At 33.8% G+C, this 22138-nt stretch overlaps 1 protein-coding gene across 3 annotated transcripts in view; it reads right to left on the bottom strand.

Annotated features, from left to right (window-relative positions):
* Positions 1-22138, bottom strand: part of C2CD5 (C2 calcium dependent domain containing 5) — a 128979-nt gene that overhangs the window by 44317 nt on the left and 62524 nt on the right. For all 3 annotated transcript variants that reach the window (XM_027838755.1, XM_027838753.1, XM_027838754.1), the window contains exons 10-16: positions 18661-18775; positions 17632-17727; positions 13434-13625; positions 11952-12138; positions 10074-10238; positions 5263-5403; positions 507-570 (exon numbers count right to left, since the gene is read on the bottom strand). In XM_027838755.1, the coding sequence (XP_027694556.1) occupies positions 507-570; positions 5263-5403; positions 10074-10238; positions 11952-12138; positions 13434-13625; positions 17632-17727; positions 18661-18775 (960 nt within the window). The remainder of the gene's footprint in view (positions 1-506; positions 571-5262; positions 5404-10073; positions 10239-11951; positions 12139-13433; positions 13626-17631; positions 17728-18660; positions 18776-22138) is intronic.

The following is a 22138-nucleotide window of genomic DNA, read 5'->3' as shown; positions in this document are numbered from 1 at the left end:
TAAAGACTGATTTTTTCCAAAATAAGGATCATGATTTCAGTTGTTTCTTACTCTTTAGAAAATACTTATATCAACAGATGTGATCCCTATTTTTTTACCCCTAACATTTTCATATATTTAAATTGCTGTCCAGATAATTCTTCCATCTACCACACTCTTTTCCCTATATATTTTACCAGAATCACTAATTTCTCCTTATCATGGTATCACAAAGATACGTTCAGAAGGACTCTCCTAGTCCAGCTCCTTCATTTTATAGGTATACCTCAAATGATGTTGTAACAATAATATGATTAAGATGTTACAAACCACCTTCACCATAATATCTCGCTAATCTTCCTTTAGGTTCACTAGTCAATTGTCTGAGACTGGGTAGGATCAGCATTCCCCTCTCATCTAATCTAACTATTAAAATCAATTTATCAATAAAAGCATTATAAAATGAAGCATAAAAAACTAGGAAATACTTTAAAATAAAAAATAAAAAAATAAGATTTTTTTTTTACCTGAAGGTGGAGGAACATCTGTAAGTAAAGAATGTACATCTTCCATGGCATCTGTGTCATCAATCTTAAAATAATTTATGAATCTGATTAAAATAGCAAATAATACATAACAAAATACAAAATAAAACCTCAAAATTATCTTAAATGTTGAAAAACAGAATTTCCTCATGAAATGACCATTTTTTTTCTTCCAGAGGTAAGACTTCTGCTTAGAAACAGGAGGGGTAAGATATGTGGCTGGAAAGAGATGCAACCAGCTTGTAAAAGAATCCTGTTGGAAATGGGGTGCCAAGAACAATTATGGAGGAAAGTGTTAAGGTCAGATCTGTGTTTTAGCAAGATTATGTCGGCAGTTGAATGGAGGACGGGTTAGAGAACAGAAAAAAGACAAAAGGGTAACACAGAATGAAAAGGTCTAGATGCGTTCTAACACACTCTATCAAAGAGAATGAGTACTAACATCAACAATATCACAGAATCACAGTACCTCAGAGGCCTTCTAGTTTGACTTACTTTAAAAATATCCCTCCAACAACATACCTGACAAACGGTCATCTAGCTTTTCCCTAAAGAAGGGAAACCTTTTTCAAAGTAACCCATTCCATTTTAGAATAGATATAATCATTAGGAAGTTTTTCCTAACATCATATCCATGTGCCTCTTCAAAACTTCTATCCATTGTTCCTCTTTCTGCTTTTTGAAGGCAAGCAGAACAAGTTTAATTCCTCTTTTATACAGTAGGCTTATGATCCTTCTCCTCAGGTGGTCTGTTAATATACTCTAAGTGACAATATCAATTTTATTTCTGCCCTATTAATCCTGACTCAAATGCTAGCCACTGTTTTTTCTCTCTGTTTCTGAATTTTCTCATGTAAGAAAATCTTTATCTCTCTACCTCTTAATTATTGTGTTTCCAATTAAGATTTTTGCATTAGGGCAATCTAACTGCCAAGCAAAGGTAGATCTGAGAAAGCTAATATCATATCACAATAAAAGGCACACCATGAATAAATTTAACCTCATTTAGAAGCCCTCCAGGAACTGACTGAACCCATAGAATGTTAAATACATAAGACACATAGTTGATTTGTTGGACCCATTTGCCACGAGTGTTATCTACAACAGCTACAAATAAGAATGGTGGGGGCTAGAGAATGTTTATATAAGATGAAGGGCAAGGGAAAGTTTTCAATTACCTACAAAGAATTCACTTATTGTGGTGTTTCAGTCAGTGTAAAATATAAGCTCTATATGTACAAAGCATAAGTTGGTCACTCTCCCAGAGAAACAGGTATACCAATGTAATGGAATATTACTGTGTGATAAGAAATGATGACCATGAAGAAGAAAACATGGGAAGACTTATGAACTGATGAAAAGTAAAACAAGCAGATTCAGGGAAACAATATACACAATAACTACAATAAAAATGGAAAGAACAAAAATCTATCACTGTAATTATAATGACCAAACTTATACCGAAGAAATTAGCAAATATTCCTCCTTCCTTCCTCTGCAGAAGTGGAGGTTTATGGATTCAGAACACTGCATATATTGCCAGACTCATCTGAGGCATTGATCAGTTTTGCTGAATTGATTTTTTTCCTTTTTTTTATTCTTGGCTTACAAGAGATGGCTCTCTAGGTAGGGATGGAGGAAAGAATAACTTTTAAAATGAAAACGGAAAAACTAAAGATAGCCATAAAAACAAAAGTGAGAAACAATGTAATACAGGAAGACGTGCCAAAGTCTAAAGAAGTGCACATGTCTCAGTGTTTTAAAAAGAAAACAAAGTGTCATTTGCAAAGTACTGACCTGTAAAGCTTGACTTCAATCCCTGGCAAAATTCTAGAATATATTATTCAAGGTTGACTAGCGAACATCCAGTAAAGGAAATAGTGATGAAAAAGAAATGCTGTGGGTATAGCATGAAAAATTATTTCTAGGTCATGTTGCTCTGTTTAAATGTTTTACTTTGTTATAAGGATGGGAGACATGGGTAGAACAGGATTAATGGGAAATGACTTACACAGTTTAAATACAAAAGACAACAAAACTTATTCCTTTTAAAGCCAGCATGTTTTTACCAATGCCATTTCAGACTAACCTTAAGACTAATCTTCTGTTATAACAGGATTTTTAATACTAATAGATAAGGTGAAGGCTACTGACTATAATTTACCCAGAATTCAACAAAGCATTTACATTGTCACACCTTTCCTGTGGGCAAGAGTAATATGGGCTAGTGAAACAAGCAAAACAAGGTCAAATGGCTTCTGAACCATTTGAATGACCCAAAATTAATGAATCAGCATCAACATGGTAGATCTTTTGAATGTAGTGCCTCAGGGGTCTGTCCTTGGTGCTCTGTTGATTAATGTTTTCATCAATGACTTAAATAAAGACATAAGAGGACATGCTTTTCAAATGCACACGAGTCAAAGCTAAGACGAAATATTAACATGTTGGATGACAGATTCAGGATCTAACTTTTGAAAGGCAAGGTCTTTCTTTGATAGGCTCGGTCTTTAATAGGTTAGGGACTACATCAAATCTAATAAGATGAAATTTAACAGTAAATGCAAGGTCTTACATTTGAGCTTTAAAAAAATTAACTTCAGGGGCAGCTAGGTGGCGCAGTGGATAGAGCACTGGCCCTGAAGTCAGGAGGACCCGAGTTCAAATTTGACTTCAGCCCAAACACTTGAAACTTACTAGCTGTGCGACCCTGGGCAAGTCACTTAACTCCAATTGCCTAAAAATTAAAAAAAAATTAGAAAAAAAAATTAACTTCACAAATATAAGATGAGGAAGGCATTGCTGGACAGTAATTTATCTTGAAAAGTTCCAAACACTTTAGTGGACTACAAGATGAATGACTCAAAAGTGTGATACAGCAGTCAAAATATTGAAGGAAGGAAGGAAAGAAGGAAGGAACGAAGGGACAGAAGAGAGAAGAGGGAGAGAGGGAAGAAGCATTTATTAGGTACACCAGGCACTGAACTAAGTTCTTTATAATATTATCTCCTTTGATCCTCACAACAATTCTGAGAGGTAGGCTACATTAAAAGGGGCACGGTATCTAGAACAATAGATGTGATACTCTAACCTGATAAATCTTTATCTGGTACTACATTTTAGGAAAGAAATTGATAAGATAGAGAGTATCCAGAGCAGAGACCAGGATCATAAAAGTTCTCATGATCATACCACATGATGAGTGGTTGAAGGAATTGGGAATGTTTAGCCACTGGGGGACCTTGCCTAGAGAAGATTTTTTTTCGATGAAGGGTGGCTGTCTTCTAATATTTAAAGAGCTATTGAGGAATTGGGATCAAATCCTCTCTGCTTGTTCTCAGAGGGTAGAAGTATGAGCAATAAGTAGAAAGCTAAAAGAAGGCAGATTTCAACTTGATGTAAGGAAAAAGCTTCTTTAAAATTAGATGTGTCCAAAAGTACAGCGAGCTGCCTCAAGAGGTTCTGGGTTCCCTTTCAATAGAGGTCTTCAACAAAGGCTGGATGAGCTGTTGCTGATGTTGTAGTGGCAATTCTTATTAACAAAAACAAAAAAAAGGTTAGCCTAAATAGCCTCTGTGGTCCCTTCTATTGTTGCAATTCTGTGATTCTGAGAACTAGTACAGAGTCATATTTAGGGTACAAATAAATGAAAAGGCATTTTAGGTGCTTACCATATGCAAAGAACTGTACTAAGTGCTGGGGACACAAAGAGAAAAAGACTGTTCCTGCTCTCAAAAAGGTCATATTCTAACAGGGGAAGGCATCATTATATAGGAGTTTTCGGCTAAAAGCTGGATGGAAAGACCTAGTGATTCTTAGGTTACAGTGGCAAGGCAGATGATAATGCGGTTTTAGTGTGATGCATTTTTAGTGTAATTTCCTTTAATAAAATCCTATCAAATTTTGATATTGAACCATTTGACAGTAGCCAAGGATTCTGGCATAGAGAACTTTCTTTTCTTAGTCTTTAGTAGGTATGGCTGCTGAGGAGGGAGGGGCTGTAACACTGCACAGGCAGTTGTCAGGCTGCATCTCCTGATTAGGAGTTACTTCCCTGGACAATGCCTGCTTGGGAGGAGGGGAAGGACTTGGGATAGGGAGAGAGACTAGAGGGTGGATGTAAGGAAAAACTTCCTAACAATTATATCAGTCACAAAGCGCGATGAACAACCTGGAGAAGTAGTGGAGACCATTCTTTTCCCCCTGAAGGTTTTCATGCAGCTGCTAGACCATTTGTTGGTGATTTTACAGAGAGGAGTCTTGTTCATATATGAGTTGGATTGTATGACCTCAGAAGTACTTTCTACCTCCAGTTTTTTTGTGATTCAATGATACGGAGCTTTATAATATAACTCTACAATGATTACAGTTAGTTAAAAAAGTCCAGATTTCTATTTTGACTTCCTATTTTCAGCTTTACAAACACTTTACAAACACTTTAGAAAAGCTTTACAAAGCTTTACAAACAAACCTAAACAAGGATATTTCCACTTGTTATTAATTGAAGTATCCAGTTTTATAGCACCAATTACATATTCAGTCATTTTGTAGCTGTAGCACAAAAAGGCCCACTTACGATTTTAATAATTTCTTTCTAGCATTACTAAAATATAAACAGTTATACTTTAAACATACTTTATGATATAAAACTACTAGTGTTTTACCTCAATTTAGAAAACAATGAAAATAATTTGGATTTTTTTCTCCCACATTTTAAAAAACAGCATAGCAGGAATACCTCTAGTACAAACGCATCTTTTTTTCCATGTGAGAGATCTAGTTCTATAACTTCATCAGAACTTTCAGACTGAGATCTTAACAATCTCGAACGCTGCCGAGGTTCTGGAATGGGAGATCCTATTATCTCTTCAGGTATTTCCTGAAATACAGAACATATTATATCATATAATTTTCCATTTTCAATAACAGAGAAAAAATAAAGAAAATGTATATAAATAATCCAATCAGAAAAGTTTTCCTTTGAGAATTTTCTTTATTCTTCAATAGTGATAAACACCTCCAAAGTAGAAGCCTAATAAATCCTCTCTGCTGGTAAAATTTACATGATAAATCATCACAGTAATTAACTATGCCTGGCTGTCTCAGAATATTGTGCTTATTTCACATCAAGCACCTATTCTGTGAGAGACATGATAGACCTGGAGGAAAAAGATAAAAATGAGGACATGAATGTGTTCCTTAGTTTTTTTCTCTGTTACATGGCCATAAACAATACCTGCAACCTATTCGGTTGGCCTGCAAATACCATGGGTCAGAAGACAGACCAAGAAAAGAGAGTGAGTGTATTCCTATAAATCTACCACTACTGCTGGAAAAACTCAAAGACAAAGGATGTGGTACAAGTTACAGGGTCTAAAAGGTCATTTATACATACTTACATATGTACATATTTGTGCACATATATATATATATGAAGAATATACAGATATAAAATTATTTGAACAGTAAATTTTAAAATTAATTATCAGTGTGTGTATTTTATGATAATTTATTTGGTGGTACTATTGTTAGGAATACATGGCAACAATATCCATGAAACTATTTGAAATCTGATACATCCTAACCTAATTTAGAATGGTTGCTCTCCAGAACTAAGAAAACAATTTATACAATAACATTACTAAATTCCTATTATCCAACACAATAGCCATGTGTTAGCTAGGGATCAGTTGGAAACTGATAAACAACACTGTACTAAGTATGCTACTGTGTTGAAATGCATAAATTTGTTTTACCTTGTTCCTATCTGATGAACTAACAGGTTCCCATTTCTAAAATGCAAAACAAATAAAAGATATTTCTGCTAATTTAAAAAAATTCATTTATTCACAGGTACTTATTAATAACTAAGGCAAAAAACTGAATTCAAATAAATCATTAAGACTGATAAAAGAGTAAATGGGACCCTAATTTACTAATTTTCTAAGTTCATGGCCTAATGTGCTTGCATGTATGCACATTCCAGAACATAAATATTGGAAGTAGAAGGGTCCATAGAAACCAGAGAGTCTAGCCCAGGGTAGGGACCCTGAGGCCTCAAGGATACACGTTGCCCTCTAGGTCCTTGAGTGCAGCCTTTGGACTGAATCTAAGAAAAAAATCCTTTTATTAAGGAGATTTGTTCTGTGAAGTTTGGATTCAGTCAAAGGGCCGGACTTGAGGACCTAGAGGGGTACCTGTAGCCTTGAGGTCACAGGTTCCCCACCTTGGTATAGTCTAACATTTTATAGACAAATAAAATGAGCCCCAAAGTAGTTAAGCTGCCTTGGTAGAAGAGCGATAGGAATACCTAGATACATCTGTACAAAACTGTAAGAAATATGTTTTGCATATTAATTACATCTTACAAACATCCAGTTAATATAACAGAACGGAAGAGAACTAGAAGTAATAGATAAATACTTCCATTTGCCAGAAGGCAAAGTATTACTGTATACAGATGTCAATATTGATACTTAATTTAAAGGGCCTCCATATCATGACCTTCAAAAACACATGTTCAAGTTTAATAAACTTATTGGACTATGTCTACACTACCCAGCTTTCAGGTTGGAACAACTGTTCCTGAAAAAACAAATATCAAGTGCCCAAATTACCTAGAATATATATGCATAGATATAGATATAAAGATATGTTCGACAAAAAGATATGTCCTACAACCGTACTTTAACTTTACTTAAAATCAGGTAAATATTTGTGCTCTAAAGATTAAAAATATAAAATGTAGTAGCAAAGAACTGGAAGTTGAAGGGATGCCCATTAATTGGGGAATGGTTAAACAGGTTGTAGTATACGATTGTGATGGAATACTACTGCGCTGTAAGAAATGATGAGCAGGTTTATTTTAGATAAACATGTAACGACTTGCAAGAGTGAAAAGAGCAGAACCAATAAAATGATGTATACAGTAACAGCGTTACTGTTTGAAAAAAAGCTATTCTGAGTATTATAAATATTACAAAGGACCTATGAAGGAAGATGTTATCCACCTCCAGAGAAAGAAAACTGATAAATACAAGTATGCATAGCATGGTGTGTATGTGCATATATATATACACACATACACACATATACACATACATTAAATGGTGGCCTTCTACTAACAAAGCCCAACAGCAAGAGACAGAAAGAGAAATTCCATTTAAAGTCACTGTAGACATTATAAAATATTTGGGAGTCTATCTGCCAAAACAAATTCCGGAACTATACGAACACAATTACAAAAAACTTTTCACACAAATAAAGTCAGATCTAAATAATTGAAAAAATATCAACTGCTCAGAGGTAGGCCAAGATAATATAATAAAAATGACAATTATACCTAAGCTAATTTACTTATTATAACAGTGCCATACCAATCAAACTACCAAAAAATTATTTTATAAAGCCAGAAAAAATAACAAAATTCATTCAGAAGAACAAAAGGTGCAGAATATCAAGGGAATTAATAAAAAGAAATGCAAGGGAAGGTGGACTAGCTGTACCAGATTTAAAACTGTATTATAAAGCAGCAATCATCAAAACTACTTAGTACTGGCTAAGAAATAAAAGTGGTAGATCAGTGGAATAGGTTAGGTATGTAAGACACAACAGTCAATGACTATAGTAATCTAGTATTTGGTAAATCTAAAGACCCCAGCTTCTGGGATAAGAACTCATTATTTAACAAAAACTGCTGGGAAAACTGGAAAATAGTATGGCAAAAATAGGGAGAGACCAACATCTTACACCCTATACCAAAATAAAGTCAAAATGAGTACATGATTTAGATAGAAAGATTGATACTATAAGCAAACTAGGAGAGCAAGGAATAGTTTACCTGCTAGATCTATGGAGAAGGGAAGAATTTATGACCAAACAAGAAATAGAGAATAGTATGAAATACAAAATGGATGACTTTGATTACATTAAATTGAAAAGTTTTTGCACAAACAAAGCCAATGCAACCAAGATTAGAAGGGAAGCAGAAAGCTGGGACACAATTTTTACAGCCACTATCTCTAATAAAGGCTTCATTTCTAAAATATATAGAGAACTAAGTCAAATTTATAAGAATACAAGTCATTCCCAAATTGCTAAACGGTCAAAGGATATGAACAGGCAGTTTTCAGATGAAGCAATTAAAGCTGCTATCTACAGTCATGTGAAAAAATGCTCTAAATCATTATTGATCAGAGAAATGCAATCAAAACGACTCTGAGGTACCACATCACACCTATCAGATTGGCTAACATGACAAAACAGGAAAATGATAAATGTTGGAGAAGATGTGGGAAAACTGGAACACTAATGCATTGTTGGTGGAGTTATGAACTGATCCAACCATTCTGGAGAGTAATCTGGAACTATGCCCAAAGGGCTATAAAATTGTGCATACCCTTTGACCCAGTAATACCACTTCCAGGACTACTTCCCAAAGAGACCATAAAAACGGGAGAAGGATACACATGTTAAAAAATATTTACAGCAGCTCTCTTTGTGGTGGCAAAGAACTGGAAATTGAGGAGATACCCATCAATTGGGGAACAAGTTGTGGTATATGAATATAATGGAATACTATTGTGCTATAAGAAATGATGAGCAGGTGGACTTAAAACCTGGAAAGATTTACAGGAACTGATGCAGAATGAAATGAGCAGAACCAGGAAAACATCGTACATGGTAACACCCATACTGTGCAATGAGTGACTCTGATAGACTTAGCTCTTCTCAGCAATGCAAGGACCTAAGACAATTTCAAAAGACTCATTATGTAAAATGCTATCTGTATCCACAGAAAGTCTGAGTGCAGATGAAAGCATACTATTTGCTCTCCTTTTCTTTTGTTGTTTTGTTTCTTCTTTCTTATGGTTCCTCCCATTAGTTCTAATTCTTCTCTACATCATGACTAATGTAAAAATATGCTTAACATGAATGTATAAGTAGAGCCTATATCAGATTGCACGCCATCTTGAGGAGGGGGAGAAAACTTAAAACTCAAAATCTTGAAGTGAATGCTGAAAACTAAAAATAAATAAACTGATTATTTAAAAAAAATGGTGGCATTCTCTAGTGTGGAGTAGGGAGAAAGGGAGACAGTTTGAAACTTAAAATGTAACAAAAAAAAAAATTAAATGTATATGTGCATGTGTGTGTGGCTTCTTATGTCTTGTACAATCTATTTTATTAAACGAAGACTAATATGTGACTACTACGGACCCAGAGCTGTGGACACATCTACGTCTTCTGCAAACTCAGTGAGAAATGTGAGTTAGTATGAAATGAATAGATTCAATATATAATAATGAAAGAAGGAAATGGAATCTAAGTGCTTTTTCTTCCTCCAAATCACTAGTCCATCAATCTTCTTCAAACTAAAGTAGTAAACTTTAAGGCAGCAAGTGAAATGATAGGGTTATGATCTTTATACTCAAAAGCTATAATGGGTGTGTATAACTTCATATTATATAGATATATCCAAAGTAAAATAATACACAAACATAGGTAAGAATAAAAAGCTAAAATAGTCTCATTATACATTTTACTTACAGGAGGATTGATTTCATATAGCTCTTTGTTCTTAGCTATTGTATCATTTATCTTTTTTTGCATATGAGATATATGTTGTTCATATGAACCATCATTTGGTGTCTTCCCAGCGATCTGGATACCACCAGGCGTTGGTAAAGCTGTTAAATATACACCTGTTGCAGACTTGGGGAAAAATAGGCAGAAAAAGACAGAATCTTCCTTTAACAATAGCAAAGTAAAAAAGAAATTTTCTGGCCCTCTGGCCCAAGAAAGAAGGGTCAATTAATTTATACAAATACTATTTTAAAATTTAAGCTAAAAAAAATTAAGCCTACATTGGGCTAACACTGTGCTTGGTAACAAGAAGGAATTAAAAAAAAAAAAAAGAAAAAACCACCCACAATACTTCTGTATTCCTCACAATACCTAGACACAGTTTCCTCAAGGACATAACAATCTAGTTATGATAAGAATTATGCACATAGGGGCAGCTAGGTGGCGCAGTGGATAGCGCACCAGACCTGAAGTCAGGAGGACCTGAGTTCAAATCCGGTCTCAGACCAAACACTTGACATGTACTAGCTGTGTGACCTTGGGCAAGTCACTTAACCCCAATTGCCTCACTTAAAAAAATTTTTTTTTTCCACATATAGAACAATTAGAGAACAGTAAAAAATAAATTATTTAAATACCAACATGTGATAATATATGTCAAAATAAGGGCAACGGGAGAAAGATGGCAGAAAACAGGGGATTTCATATTGCTTCTGAAGGATAAAACAAAATCCTTTCTTTCTCCAAATATTTCTAATTATCTAATAATTTTAATTTACACTCAATTAGCCTTTATTAATCATTATAAACATTTAGGACACAATTAAAACACACAAATTTTCTTTACATACAGCAAAATCTTATTATTCAGGCTTTATGAGTATTAACTACCAATATCTCTAACTGATTTGATATACTGAACTTTAAACTTATAGTGTGAAATATATTTGGTATTCATTAACTGAGGACGTATGGTTAAAGAACTGCTTTATGACTTCTCTAAAATGAAAATTGCTATAAGACTCAACCAGTAATAGGGAACCTGAGTAGAAGATGTGTAACCACGTCTTATTGGTGACTATACTTAGGCTTCAAGTGACCAACTTTTTTTCTGACATTCAGTTTATGTTCTCTTAAATTTAACTGTGATACAAGGCCAGTTGATCCTGCCAGCAGTAGACTTTATTCCCCACTGACATCTTTATAATAAAACATCATTTCATTTTATAATAGTAGTCAATGGGAAAAAAAAGTAAATGCACATATAATCCCTAATTTTCAATTTCTCACATTTCATTAAATTAATGGACTAGACCTATTTCACTATAACTTTTACTGTTGACTACAGTGGTATCCCTGAAGTATATGCACTTCATCAAGTCCAGTTTTCTTAGGTAGCTAAGAAAATAAGATGCCCCTCAAATACCTAAACTACATCATTTTTCTAGTAAAAGTATAAAAAATAGAGCATTTAATCAAATTTTATGATGGAGAAATGTCCATGAGAGGGCTGGCCAAAATTACTGACCGTCCTACATGTTGAGCTCTAAACATTAAAGCATCATAAACATGGCCTTGCTATGGTTATGGCCAATTGGCCACAACAACTGGCTAAGTACAAGAAAGGTCTTAAATGTGGGGGTCTGGGGGCCCCTATGCTACTTGAAACATTAATTCTGAGACTTAAGATTCAGTTAAAATTATCCCTAGATATTGGTATGGTAGACTATAGACTCATTTCACTACATAGATCTAAAAATGAAGGACTTAACCTACTACTTGAATAGAATCTACTACAACTATAGAAGAAGTCACAAAATATCCAAATAAATTTAAACTTACTGCTAAGCCCATCAACATATTTTCACCCACGGTAATCTGAATCCTAAGTCCAAACAAAGCATTCATTCCTTTGAGCTTTAGCTTATTCATTAACTGAGTGTGTACTTCATATTCCATAAATGGCAATAAATTGCTGATAGCGGTAGCATTTGCTTCTGCTTGAGCTTTCTTTTTTAAGCGACATAACCTGTCAAAAAAAGAATTTAGTTAACATTGCTCTCTTCAACAAAGGAACAGTAGAATCTCAAAAAAATGTTGCATTTTTATTAGTCAATTCATGAAACATGAAATTCCTACCATGTGTAAGCTAGTTCGATGTGCTTGAGATACAAAGATAAATTAACATATAATCTGTCTGTAAGGAGCTCACAATCTAACAGGAAAGAAAAGACATACACTCAAAATCTTGACCCTAGAGTTCACCAGTCCAACCTCACACTGTCCTCTACCTTTGAGTCCCATGCCCTATGTCACACTGCTGCCCATCCCTTCCCAAACTCCAATCCCATATCACTCTCACAAATCCACCGCTCCTATTCACTAGATGCTCCTATTGTTGCTGAGGAATGCTGAGAGAAAATTACATATTCAGGTGACTGAATCCCTACAAACTTATGTTATACACTCTGAAATGGGCCCTCGACTCTAATCCTTTTACACTTCCCTGAATGCCCTTCTAATTCCCCTCCTGACAGCAGATCTACACTACTCCTTCTGCCCCTCCAAAGTAAAGGACCTCATCTCATATTTCACTGAAAACACTGAAGCTTTCCAAAAGTGAACACTTCCTCCACCCCAAATCTATACTTCGTCATCTCAACATCATTTGCATTATTTTCTCCACTCTCATAACAGATGGCACGTAAACTTATCCACATAAATAACTCTACTTTTTTGCTCATGTCTTCCCAGTCTTTAAAAACCTTCAATCAGTTATACCATACTCTCATACTTTAATTCTTTATTTCTCCTTCCTTTCACAGCCAACACCGAAAAAGCTGTCTTCACAAAATGCCTCCATTTTTTCAACTCACATTCATTGCTTAATCCTTTGTAATCTTGGCTTCCAACTTCATCCCTCAACAGAATTTCTTAAGTGACAAATCTGACAGCCTTTTTTCCATCCTCAAACTCCTATTTGACAATGCTGACTACCCTCCTCCTAACTAGATACTCTGTCCGCACTAAGTTTTCATGACACTTCTATCTTCTGATGATCTCCTATTTGACTGGACCCTTCTCCTCAGACTCCTTTGCTGGATCACAATTTATGTCTCATCCCTCTGCATAAGCTTATTCCCTGGTTCTGTCCTGGACCCACTTGTCTCTCCACATGCTCTCTCTCTCAATGATTTTATTAGCTCCCATAGGTTCAACTACCATATTAATGGACAAAAAATTCTAACATTAAATCCAATTTGTATGGGCTATGCTTAACATACAAAGAAATTAATTAATTCTGTCTTGCTTTGGTAAACATACCTGGCTTGAATAAGACAACCTTTTCCTATAACCGTTGCATCAGTAGGAAGATCTATTGTTGTAAAAAGAACGTCAGGAACTTTTTGTTTTCTGCAGCTGTAGCAATAAGTGAGGTGAGCTGGGAATGGCATATTCAGTTCATCATATGGTATGTGACAAAATCCACAACCTGCAGGTAAATTTTCTTCTTGTCTAAAAATACATTAAGAAAAAAGAATTCTTGAAAAAAAAAAGCAGTTATGTTTTAGATATATATATATATATATATATATACACATATAAATCATATTAATACATGTACATAAACTATTTCAACATTCACGCTATTTGTTACAATGAACCAAGCAGAAGAGATACCAACTACAAATAGCCAGGAGGCCTTATGGTAGAGGGGCAAGAGCCTTGGGTTCAGAGTCAGAAGACTTGAGTTGGAGTCTTGATTCTACTACTTTTTACCAGGGTAACTTTAAAGCAAAATATTTCATCCCTCTGGAGTCTAGTTTGCTCATTTTCAAAATGAGGGAGCTGGATTAGATCACCTCAAAGGTTCTTTCTTCTAGTTCCACGATCCTTCAGGATTTAGGGTACCTAAAAATTTTCCAAATGTTATAGGGCAACAAGCTAATATAACTGGAAAATAATATCACATCAGTCATATATGTTTTGGTAACTTCTTGCAAGATGCACAATAGGGCCATCTCAAAAAAATTTTTTTTTATATTTTAAGCTTTTTTCACAAATTGTGATTATAGCATGTAGCACCAAACAATTAAGGGACAAGAAACAGAAAGTATTTCTTTTTTTATTAGCTATCTAACATATCCGGGAGCAACTAAGTGCTCTCATCTGAGTGCTAGAGCACTGGGTCTGGAGTCAGGAAGACCTGAGTTCAAATATGACCTAAGACACCAGCTGTGTGACCCTGAGCAAGTCAGTTAACCTCTGTTGCCTTCATTTTCTTATCTGTAAAAATGCGGATAAGAATATTACCTATCTGCCAGGGTTGTTACAAGGATCAAATGAGATAATAATTGTAAAGCACTGAGAATACTACATGGCACATACTAAACACTACATAAGTGTTTGCTATATAATATATATAAGTATGACATAAACAATATAAATTATTATGCAGAAAAGTTTCTGAAAAAATAATCTTAGGCACACAACTTTTAAAAACAGCAACTAAAAAAGATAATTTAAAATGAACAACAAAAAAACCCCTATTGTTTCCTTTATTTTTTTTGAGGCAAATAGGGGTTAAGTGACTTGCCCAGGGCCACACAGCTAATACATGTCTGAGGACGAATTTGAACTCAGGTCGTCCTGACTCCAGGGCAAGTGCTCTACCACTGAGCCACTCAGCTGCCCCCAAAAACATTCTTTTTTTTTTTTTTAAATTCTTAGGCAATTGGGGTTAAGTGACTTGCCCAGGGTCACACAGCTTGTAAGTGTCAAGTGTTTGATCTGAGGCTGGATTTGAACTCAGGTCTTCCTGACTCCAAGGCCAGAGCTCTATCCACTGTGCCACCTAGCTGCCCCTAAAAACATTCTTTTTTAAGCAGAGTTCTACATCAGAATCAAAGGGTCTCAATGAAACTCAAAATTATGTAAACATTGCTAAAACATCATTAATTTTCAGTAACAAACAGCACATATGTTTTTTGTTGTTGTTGGGGCTAAGTGACTTGCCCAGAGTCACACAGCTAGGAAGTATTATGTATCTGAGGGCAGATTTGAACTCAGGTCCTCCTGATCCCAGGGCTGGTGTTCTATCCACTGCGCCACCTAGCTACCCCTCATATGTTTTATAAATACAAATAGAAGCACTTTTAAAAACCCTTTGTTATCCAATATCATTGTATCATTTACAGATTTATTTTAGAAGTATTGTGCTGCTTCATTATCTTTTAAAATTCATTTACTAACTAGAAAGTAGGTCTAGGGATACAGGGGAGATTAAAGGGAGCACGAGAGTTTCAAGTGCTACACATACTCCCCATTTGCCACTCTCTCTCTCTCCTGCAGTTTATAATTAGATTGTGAGTAACAGAGAGTTTAAAGTAGGATGAGGATTCTCCCCATTACTTAGCAAATCTTCAAGATCTGAGTCCTAGGAACAGCCAACAACTCAAATAGGATATATTCCCACACAAATGTGGTATAAATGAGTCAAAGCTAAAAAATAAAAAGGATCAAAATCATGATGCCAAAATTGTATATTTAAAAAACATTCCCTATGTGAAATATTTTCATTTTAAAGACACAAATCTTTGATATTCCCTACACATGATACTTCTTCAGTCCCATGGACAACATAAGGGGGGGATCTGTCGGGCACTCCTCATTTTCTTTGTGACATGAGGGGTTGTAAAGGAAGTTTAAAAAAAACACAAAATTCTTAATTTTTGTTATATAGTGTACTTCCCAGGTTTTGGTGAACAGGCTCGCAGGTATAGCTAAACTGCTAAAATGTGTAAGGAAAATTCCAGGATAAAATAAACTCTGAAAAGGATCTGTAGATAGTTTTAGGCAAACTATAAAGTATCATTTCAGTTTTATAAGCTATCATATCTAAACTGAACTACAAATTATTAATAATTTGGGGTACCACTCCAAAGTCTCAGCTGAAGCTGAGATTCCCTTCTTAGAACACAGAACTAGATCATAAAAAAAGCCTCCAGGTTATAAGGCACTTTGCGTGAAAGTATTCAGTTATTTGGTTTAAAACTCTGGGCACCTGTCCCCTTAGTACAGGTTCTCCAAAAACTGGAAGAAACCAGGCCAAGCTTTGACATAATGTGCCTTCACTCAAATCCTGTAATTTCAATTCCTCTTAGCTGAACCCTAGTTCAGCCTCCTTTTTTTCCTGCAAAGTGACTGATAATAAAATAACATCTTGTCTATGACCAGAAAGCACTCTTTACCCAAAAGAAAACTTTATGAACTCCTTTAATATCATCAATACACTTTAAAAAGGAAATAACTTTTAGCAATAATAGTAATGTTTAAATAACATTCATTCAATTGTTGCATTCAATAGAATTCACTGTTTACATATTAGCAAAGGAGTGTTAGGACACAAAAACAACTTTATTATATTGAGGTAGACATTGCATTTATTAAAATGAAATGCTAATGAATTCATTCATTAGTAGACACTAGTGCCAAAGGAAAGATTATTAAAATATACACACTTGACAAGTGCACTTGTGAAATCTATCAGCATTTCCTTACTAATTATCTTTTTTCAGGGCTTTGAAATCCCTGGTCAAATTCCATTAAAACAAAAATGGAAGAAACCATTTAAATTCCTTTCTTGTGGCAGAATTTTGCTGCTTGAAATAAACAGGCCACCAAGTGCATGCTTTAATATCTTTTTTGTTACATGCAGACTTTTGATGTTGATCTACAAGGCATTTAACTAGAAAAGAAATTTTTGTTTTCTCTGTTTGCTATACAGTTAGCAAACTATAGTTTTGCATAGTACAGCAAAGACAACAGAATGTTCAAATAAATATACTAATGAATTCATTAAAAATGAGTTTTATACACCAGCTCAGTGATAATGGCAAACAGCCATCTCAGAAATTTGTAGTTCTGACTCAATGAAAATAGTTCAATAACAGTATATGCTTGCTATGTATTTAAAAGCATTCAATAATTTAAGTCAACTAAAAAACCAAAAAAACAAACTAAATTTCCCTTACTTTGATATAATGAAATCTGATTTTTAAAGTAAAAGTTCAATTTTAACTATACTTAAATTCTTTATTTTCTATGCAATTTGATTAATATGGTATCACGTACTATAAGTAACAGGTGAATTAAACAGTTTTCTTCAATTGAATGGCTTCATGAATGGCAGCAATGGAATGAACATATGAAAATTTTTTTTAAAAAAGAAAATTATTCCTCAACAGTGGCAAAAAAAGTACAAATTCTCTGGTTAGTATTCAAACATGTTACCTTATTCAAGCTGTTAGAAATAAAAATAATACATCTAATTTTGTGCAGAGTCCCATTACTTCTTTTGTTGCTGTTGTTAGTGAAAAATCAGTAAAGTGCTTGGTCCCGAATCCTGCACTGTAACACTGTAACCTACCCTAATAGAGAAGAACTATCCTGGCTCTGAGGAAAAAAATCAACCTCTCCCTTGTCTGACCCTATGGAAAAGAAGCCAGGCTGCCATGACAACCTTTGTTCCAAACAGCCTTCCACCGTGCCATCCTGAAGAAACCTAGGGTTCAGTACAGCTGCCGTGCCAGATGCGGATAAAATACAGACCTCTTCACTAGAAGAGAAAAGAATTATATATTAATTTTAACAAGTAGCTCAAAAGGTGATGATTTAAATACAACTTTTAAGACACTAGTAAGTACTATATATGAAAAACACTATCATCTTAAACAAAGTAAGAATTCAAAATCTAAGGAAGGAAATTTGTTTAACAAACAGGTGGAGGCAAATGGAATTTTCTTTACTACCAAGCATTATTTATCCAATATAATTTATACAATAAGCAGTTTTCCTTAAAATTTGACAGGACAAAGAGGTCTATAATATTTTAAAATATTAGCAATAACAATTTGCATTGTGAATTCAGTAATAAGTGAATTTAACTAAAATTTATTAAAAATAATTCAAGAAAGCTCAATTAGCATAAATTCCTCCAATATTAAATTTCATCTTATTCAAATTGAATAAAAGAAATAACAAAATTCTCTACCTGAACTATATTAAAGAACCTCATTGTTTTAAATGTATTAGGAAAATACAATTCTACAAAAAATTTAGGGTATTCTAGTAATTACATATTATTCAATTTAAGAAATAGACAAATATAAGCATTGCTGAGAAAAAATGTATTTAGGCTTAATCTGAATGATACACAAAATAAATATAATATCACAGGTCAGGAATACATAGAGTATGAAAAGGTTATCTCTAACTGATTTTTCACAAGGTTACATTGCTAGAAATTGCTTAGCTATAGCTGAATACATATATATGTATTCAAATCCAGGTCTTCTGATTCCAAATCCAAGATTCTTTCCAATAGTGATACTACAAATGCATTCTAATACTATTTAAGCAAAGCTTTTTAAATGTTAGCTTCAACATCTTTACACAAAACCTTTACATTTGGCTCAAGCTTTTCGCCTATTCATAAGACAGAAGAGAAACAGTATAGCTTTTAGAAACTCAGGTTATGATTATGATTTACCAAATACTAGTTGATTCACTGTAGCCCACTACAGCATGACAGCCTAATGCTTTTGCATGAGATTTTATTTCTTGTCTGATTTCTGCCCACCAAGCATCTCGAGTTTCTGGTTCATCTGAAAAACAAATAGTAAATCAGTTTGTAATTTGGGGACATAGTACCTATAAAGTGGCATATCAACTAAAGAAGTACTGAATAAACAAACTAAAAACTGTGGAGTACTGTCATAGAACATACTACAAATTATTTTCATATTTAAAATCCAATGCTGTTTTATTAGCTTGGTTATTTTATTTGTCACTGTCTGAAAACAAATTAGTCCTATAAACTCTTCACTAGCATTGCGTCACCAAGTAGAAATATATCTTCTTACATACCTTAAAAGTAAAGACACAACAGGTTCCAAACTCAAAACTTGGGCATTAAAATCTATGTCCCAAGAGAATACCTTATGTGTCACTTTCATACTGGTCAGGATTATGCAGATCTGACATCTTTTTCTTTTTTTAAAGCAAAACCAATACATTTTGTGGTTGAGTGTAAGGAATAATAATTAGGAAATGAATTCTCAATAGCTGTGGTAAGAATGATACACAAAAACAACCTAATAAAGTCCTTCCTTTCTGGTAAAAGATTTACCAATGTTAACTGAAAAGAAGCCATCTTTATAAAAACAAGTAGGACCTAAAGCAGAGAGATAAGAAGTAAAAGACTGACTAATCCAAAAATTTGTACTAAAAGAAAAAATAACACCAATAATTTGGCTCATTTGCAAAATGGGAGATTTTAATTATGACACAATTAACTTTATTTGTCACTCATACTCACAAAATGTCTTGAAATTATAGAATTGTGCCTTTCTTCAAGGGTGTACATCTTGCAAGTGATGTTCAGTGTCTACTCATCAAAGAACTTTCAAATGATCTATCTGCCACACATTTATCTGTGCCTTTATCTGCCTGCATTTAACTTGAAATAACCAGTGAGCAGAAGCTGCCAAAAATACTCCTTAATTATAGTAAAAGATGCTACAAACAAACAGAGACTAAAACAATACTGTTTTGTTTCCATTCATTGACTGCTCTCATGTATGAACAATTTAGTATAAAAAAAAAATCAACCCTGTCTAGATAGGTTGCTAACTAAATTCCTCTTTTGAAGTTCTTCCATATTAAAAAGTCTTATATTAACTCAATCCAAACATATATTTAATAGTGCTTACTGTGTGCTGAGAATGGTAGCATTTGGTAGGAACTAAGATTCAAAAACCATATAATACACGTTTCCATTTAGGAATAATTGTTTATGCCTAATTCTCAAAAACTTTTTCCCCCTCCAAAAAAAAAAAATAAAATAAAAGTATGCCTCAATACCCAGTGACAAAGAGGGAGAAGTAATAGTATATTCACTATTAGAAAATAGAAGAAATCAAAGTGCACACACACACAAAAATTAAAGAACTTTTTCTAGATTATACAGTAGAATATTTTGACTATTTTTCTCCTTGAGAAACAGAAGGATGAGGCAGGATATTTATACAATTTCTTTCAGAGAAAAAAGAAAGAAAGAAAGAAATGCAGATACTCAAGAAGTTGAAAAAAGGGCAAAAACAGGACTGAGATAAAAAAGAAAAAAGGAGAAAAGGCTGAAATGTTGGTGCTATCAAATCAGTCTTCTCTATTAAGAGGGATAATTAGATGGAAAACTGTACCCATTTGATACATGCTGCCTGGCTAACAGATAAACTTCCTAAAATGAGATTTTAACAAATATATGCAGTGCATAAGCATATTTAATCAACACAGTCTATCTCTCATAAGATTTTTTTTGTTCTCTCCTCTTTTCTATGACAGAATTTTAACATCTAAGAAAATTGGATTCTGGTGTCTAATTTAATCTTACTTTAAAATTCTAGGGGGAAAAAATAAGGAATGGTAGTAAAAGCATAACTCAGTTTAAGCACAAGTTATGGTCATTAAAAACTACAAGTAAATGATTTTTAACACAATGAATCGGGGCTCTTATTTTTAAAAATTGTAGGATAAAACTTTTATAATACAAAGAATCACTGTAAAATTTATTTGGCAAATATGGATTTTTACATAAAAATTTGCCTGAACCCAAGCTATCTAAAATGACACATTATGACTGATTTTCTTTTTCAAAAAAGATACAAACAAGATTTTTAAAAAATAAGGTGTGAATTGTAGATATTGCATTTTAAGTTCAATTTATAAACTTGAATGTTACATTTTTAAATGGCTAATAAATCTAAATTTAAAAGTATGTGTCATTACTTTGATATATGTACACACATAACACAGAATATATAAACACATTTAACTTACCTTAGTATTAATGCATAAAATCATCACATAATTAAACCAAACACTATGACATTGTAAGTGGTTAATACAAAACATTGAATGCAGTGTGAATGCAGCATTCTTATTTTTCTGACAAATACAGTAACAAGCAGCCTTTATTTTGACACATGAGCCACACAATTCCATATGGGGATGCCATTGTAATATTTACAAATTTAGTAACGCTAAGGATTTACATAACAGAGGAGCTAAAAAAGCAGGATGGCATGTGTCATACTCCAAAGGGCTTCTTTAATTTTGTTTGTGGCTAAAGCAAAAGCTCAAAGAACAAAAGGTTTGCAAAGCAGATTTAGCAGACAGTAGCCAGAAACAGTGGATATTTTGGCGCATGCTTGGATCAGGTGACAGTACAGACTGAGAACTATGGCAGCTCACTGAAATGGTTACAGAAAGTAATGGCCCTAGATTCTAGGTGAAAGCAAGGCAAGCATACGGTATGTAGCACTTAATCACAGGCTTTTCTGGTATAGCTACTGGTTACTTTAGCAAAAATTATCTAAACCTTTAAGCAATAAATTGGAGAAGATTAATTTTGTATCTATTATATCTGAGATATGGTCATTGAAAATAGTGAACTCATTTATTTAGTATTTAAGAAAAGTTTAACTTTGTTCAAAATCTACATTATGTTTAGACCAAAGCGAGCTATAACACCATTAAGTTAATTAGGTTTTGCCTAAGTTACTAATGACCAAAATTCAGAAAGATCTGGTATCATAAAACTGAAAATACTGAAGTCTTAAAAGCTATGTTAAATTTGTTGTCACAGAAGATGTATTCATAATTTTTTACATGGGGCACAAAGAGTTTAAGTTGAAAATTTTAAAAATACACCACTCGAGCTACCAACATAAAAGGTAAAATAAAAAATGATTATGGCAATAACATGCCACAAGTGAAGTCAAGCAGAATTGGGGTATTTGAAACTTAATTTTGAAGGCATATGACTGAGATGGGTGGGAAAATAAATTTTTCTAGGGATTTTTAGAGGTATAAGGCAAAGAAGTTCCCTCAACATTAAACTACTTTCCTAACAGTGATTTACAATTTAATCAAAAACAATGGACAAATGCCAATACTTTTAAATAAAA

Source organism: Vombatus ursinus, unplaced genomic scaffold (genome assembly GCF_900497805.2).
Source record: "Vombatus ursinus unplaced genomic scaffold, bare-nosed wombat genome assembly UNPS02014830.1, whole genome shotgun sequence".
In the NCBI taxonomy this organism is placed as follows: Eukaryota; Metazoa; Chordata; class Mammalia; order Diprotodontia; family Vombatidae; genus Vombatus; species Vombatus ursinus.
Note: the sequence above shows the minus strand (reverse complement) of the source record. Positions and strands in the feature narration are given on the sequence as shown.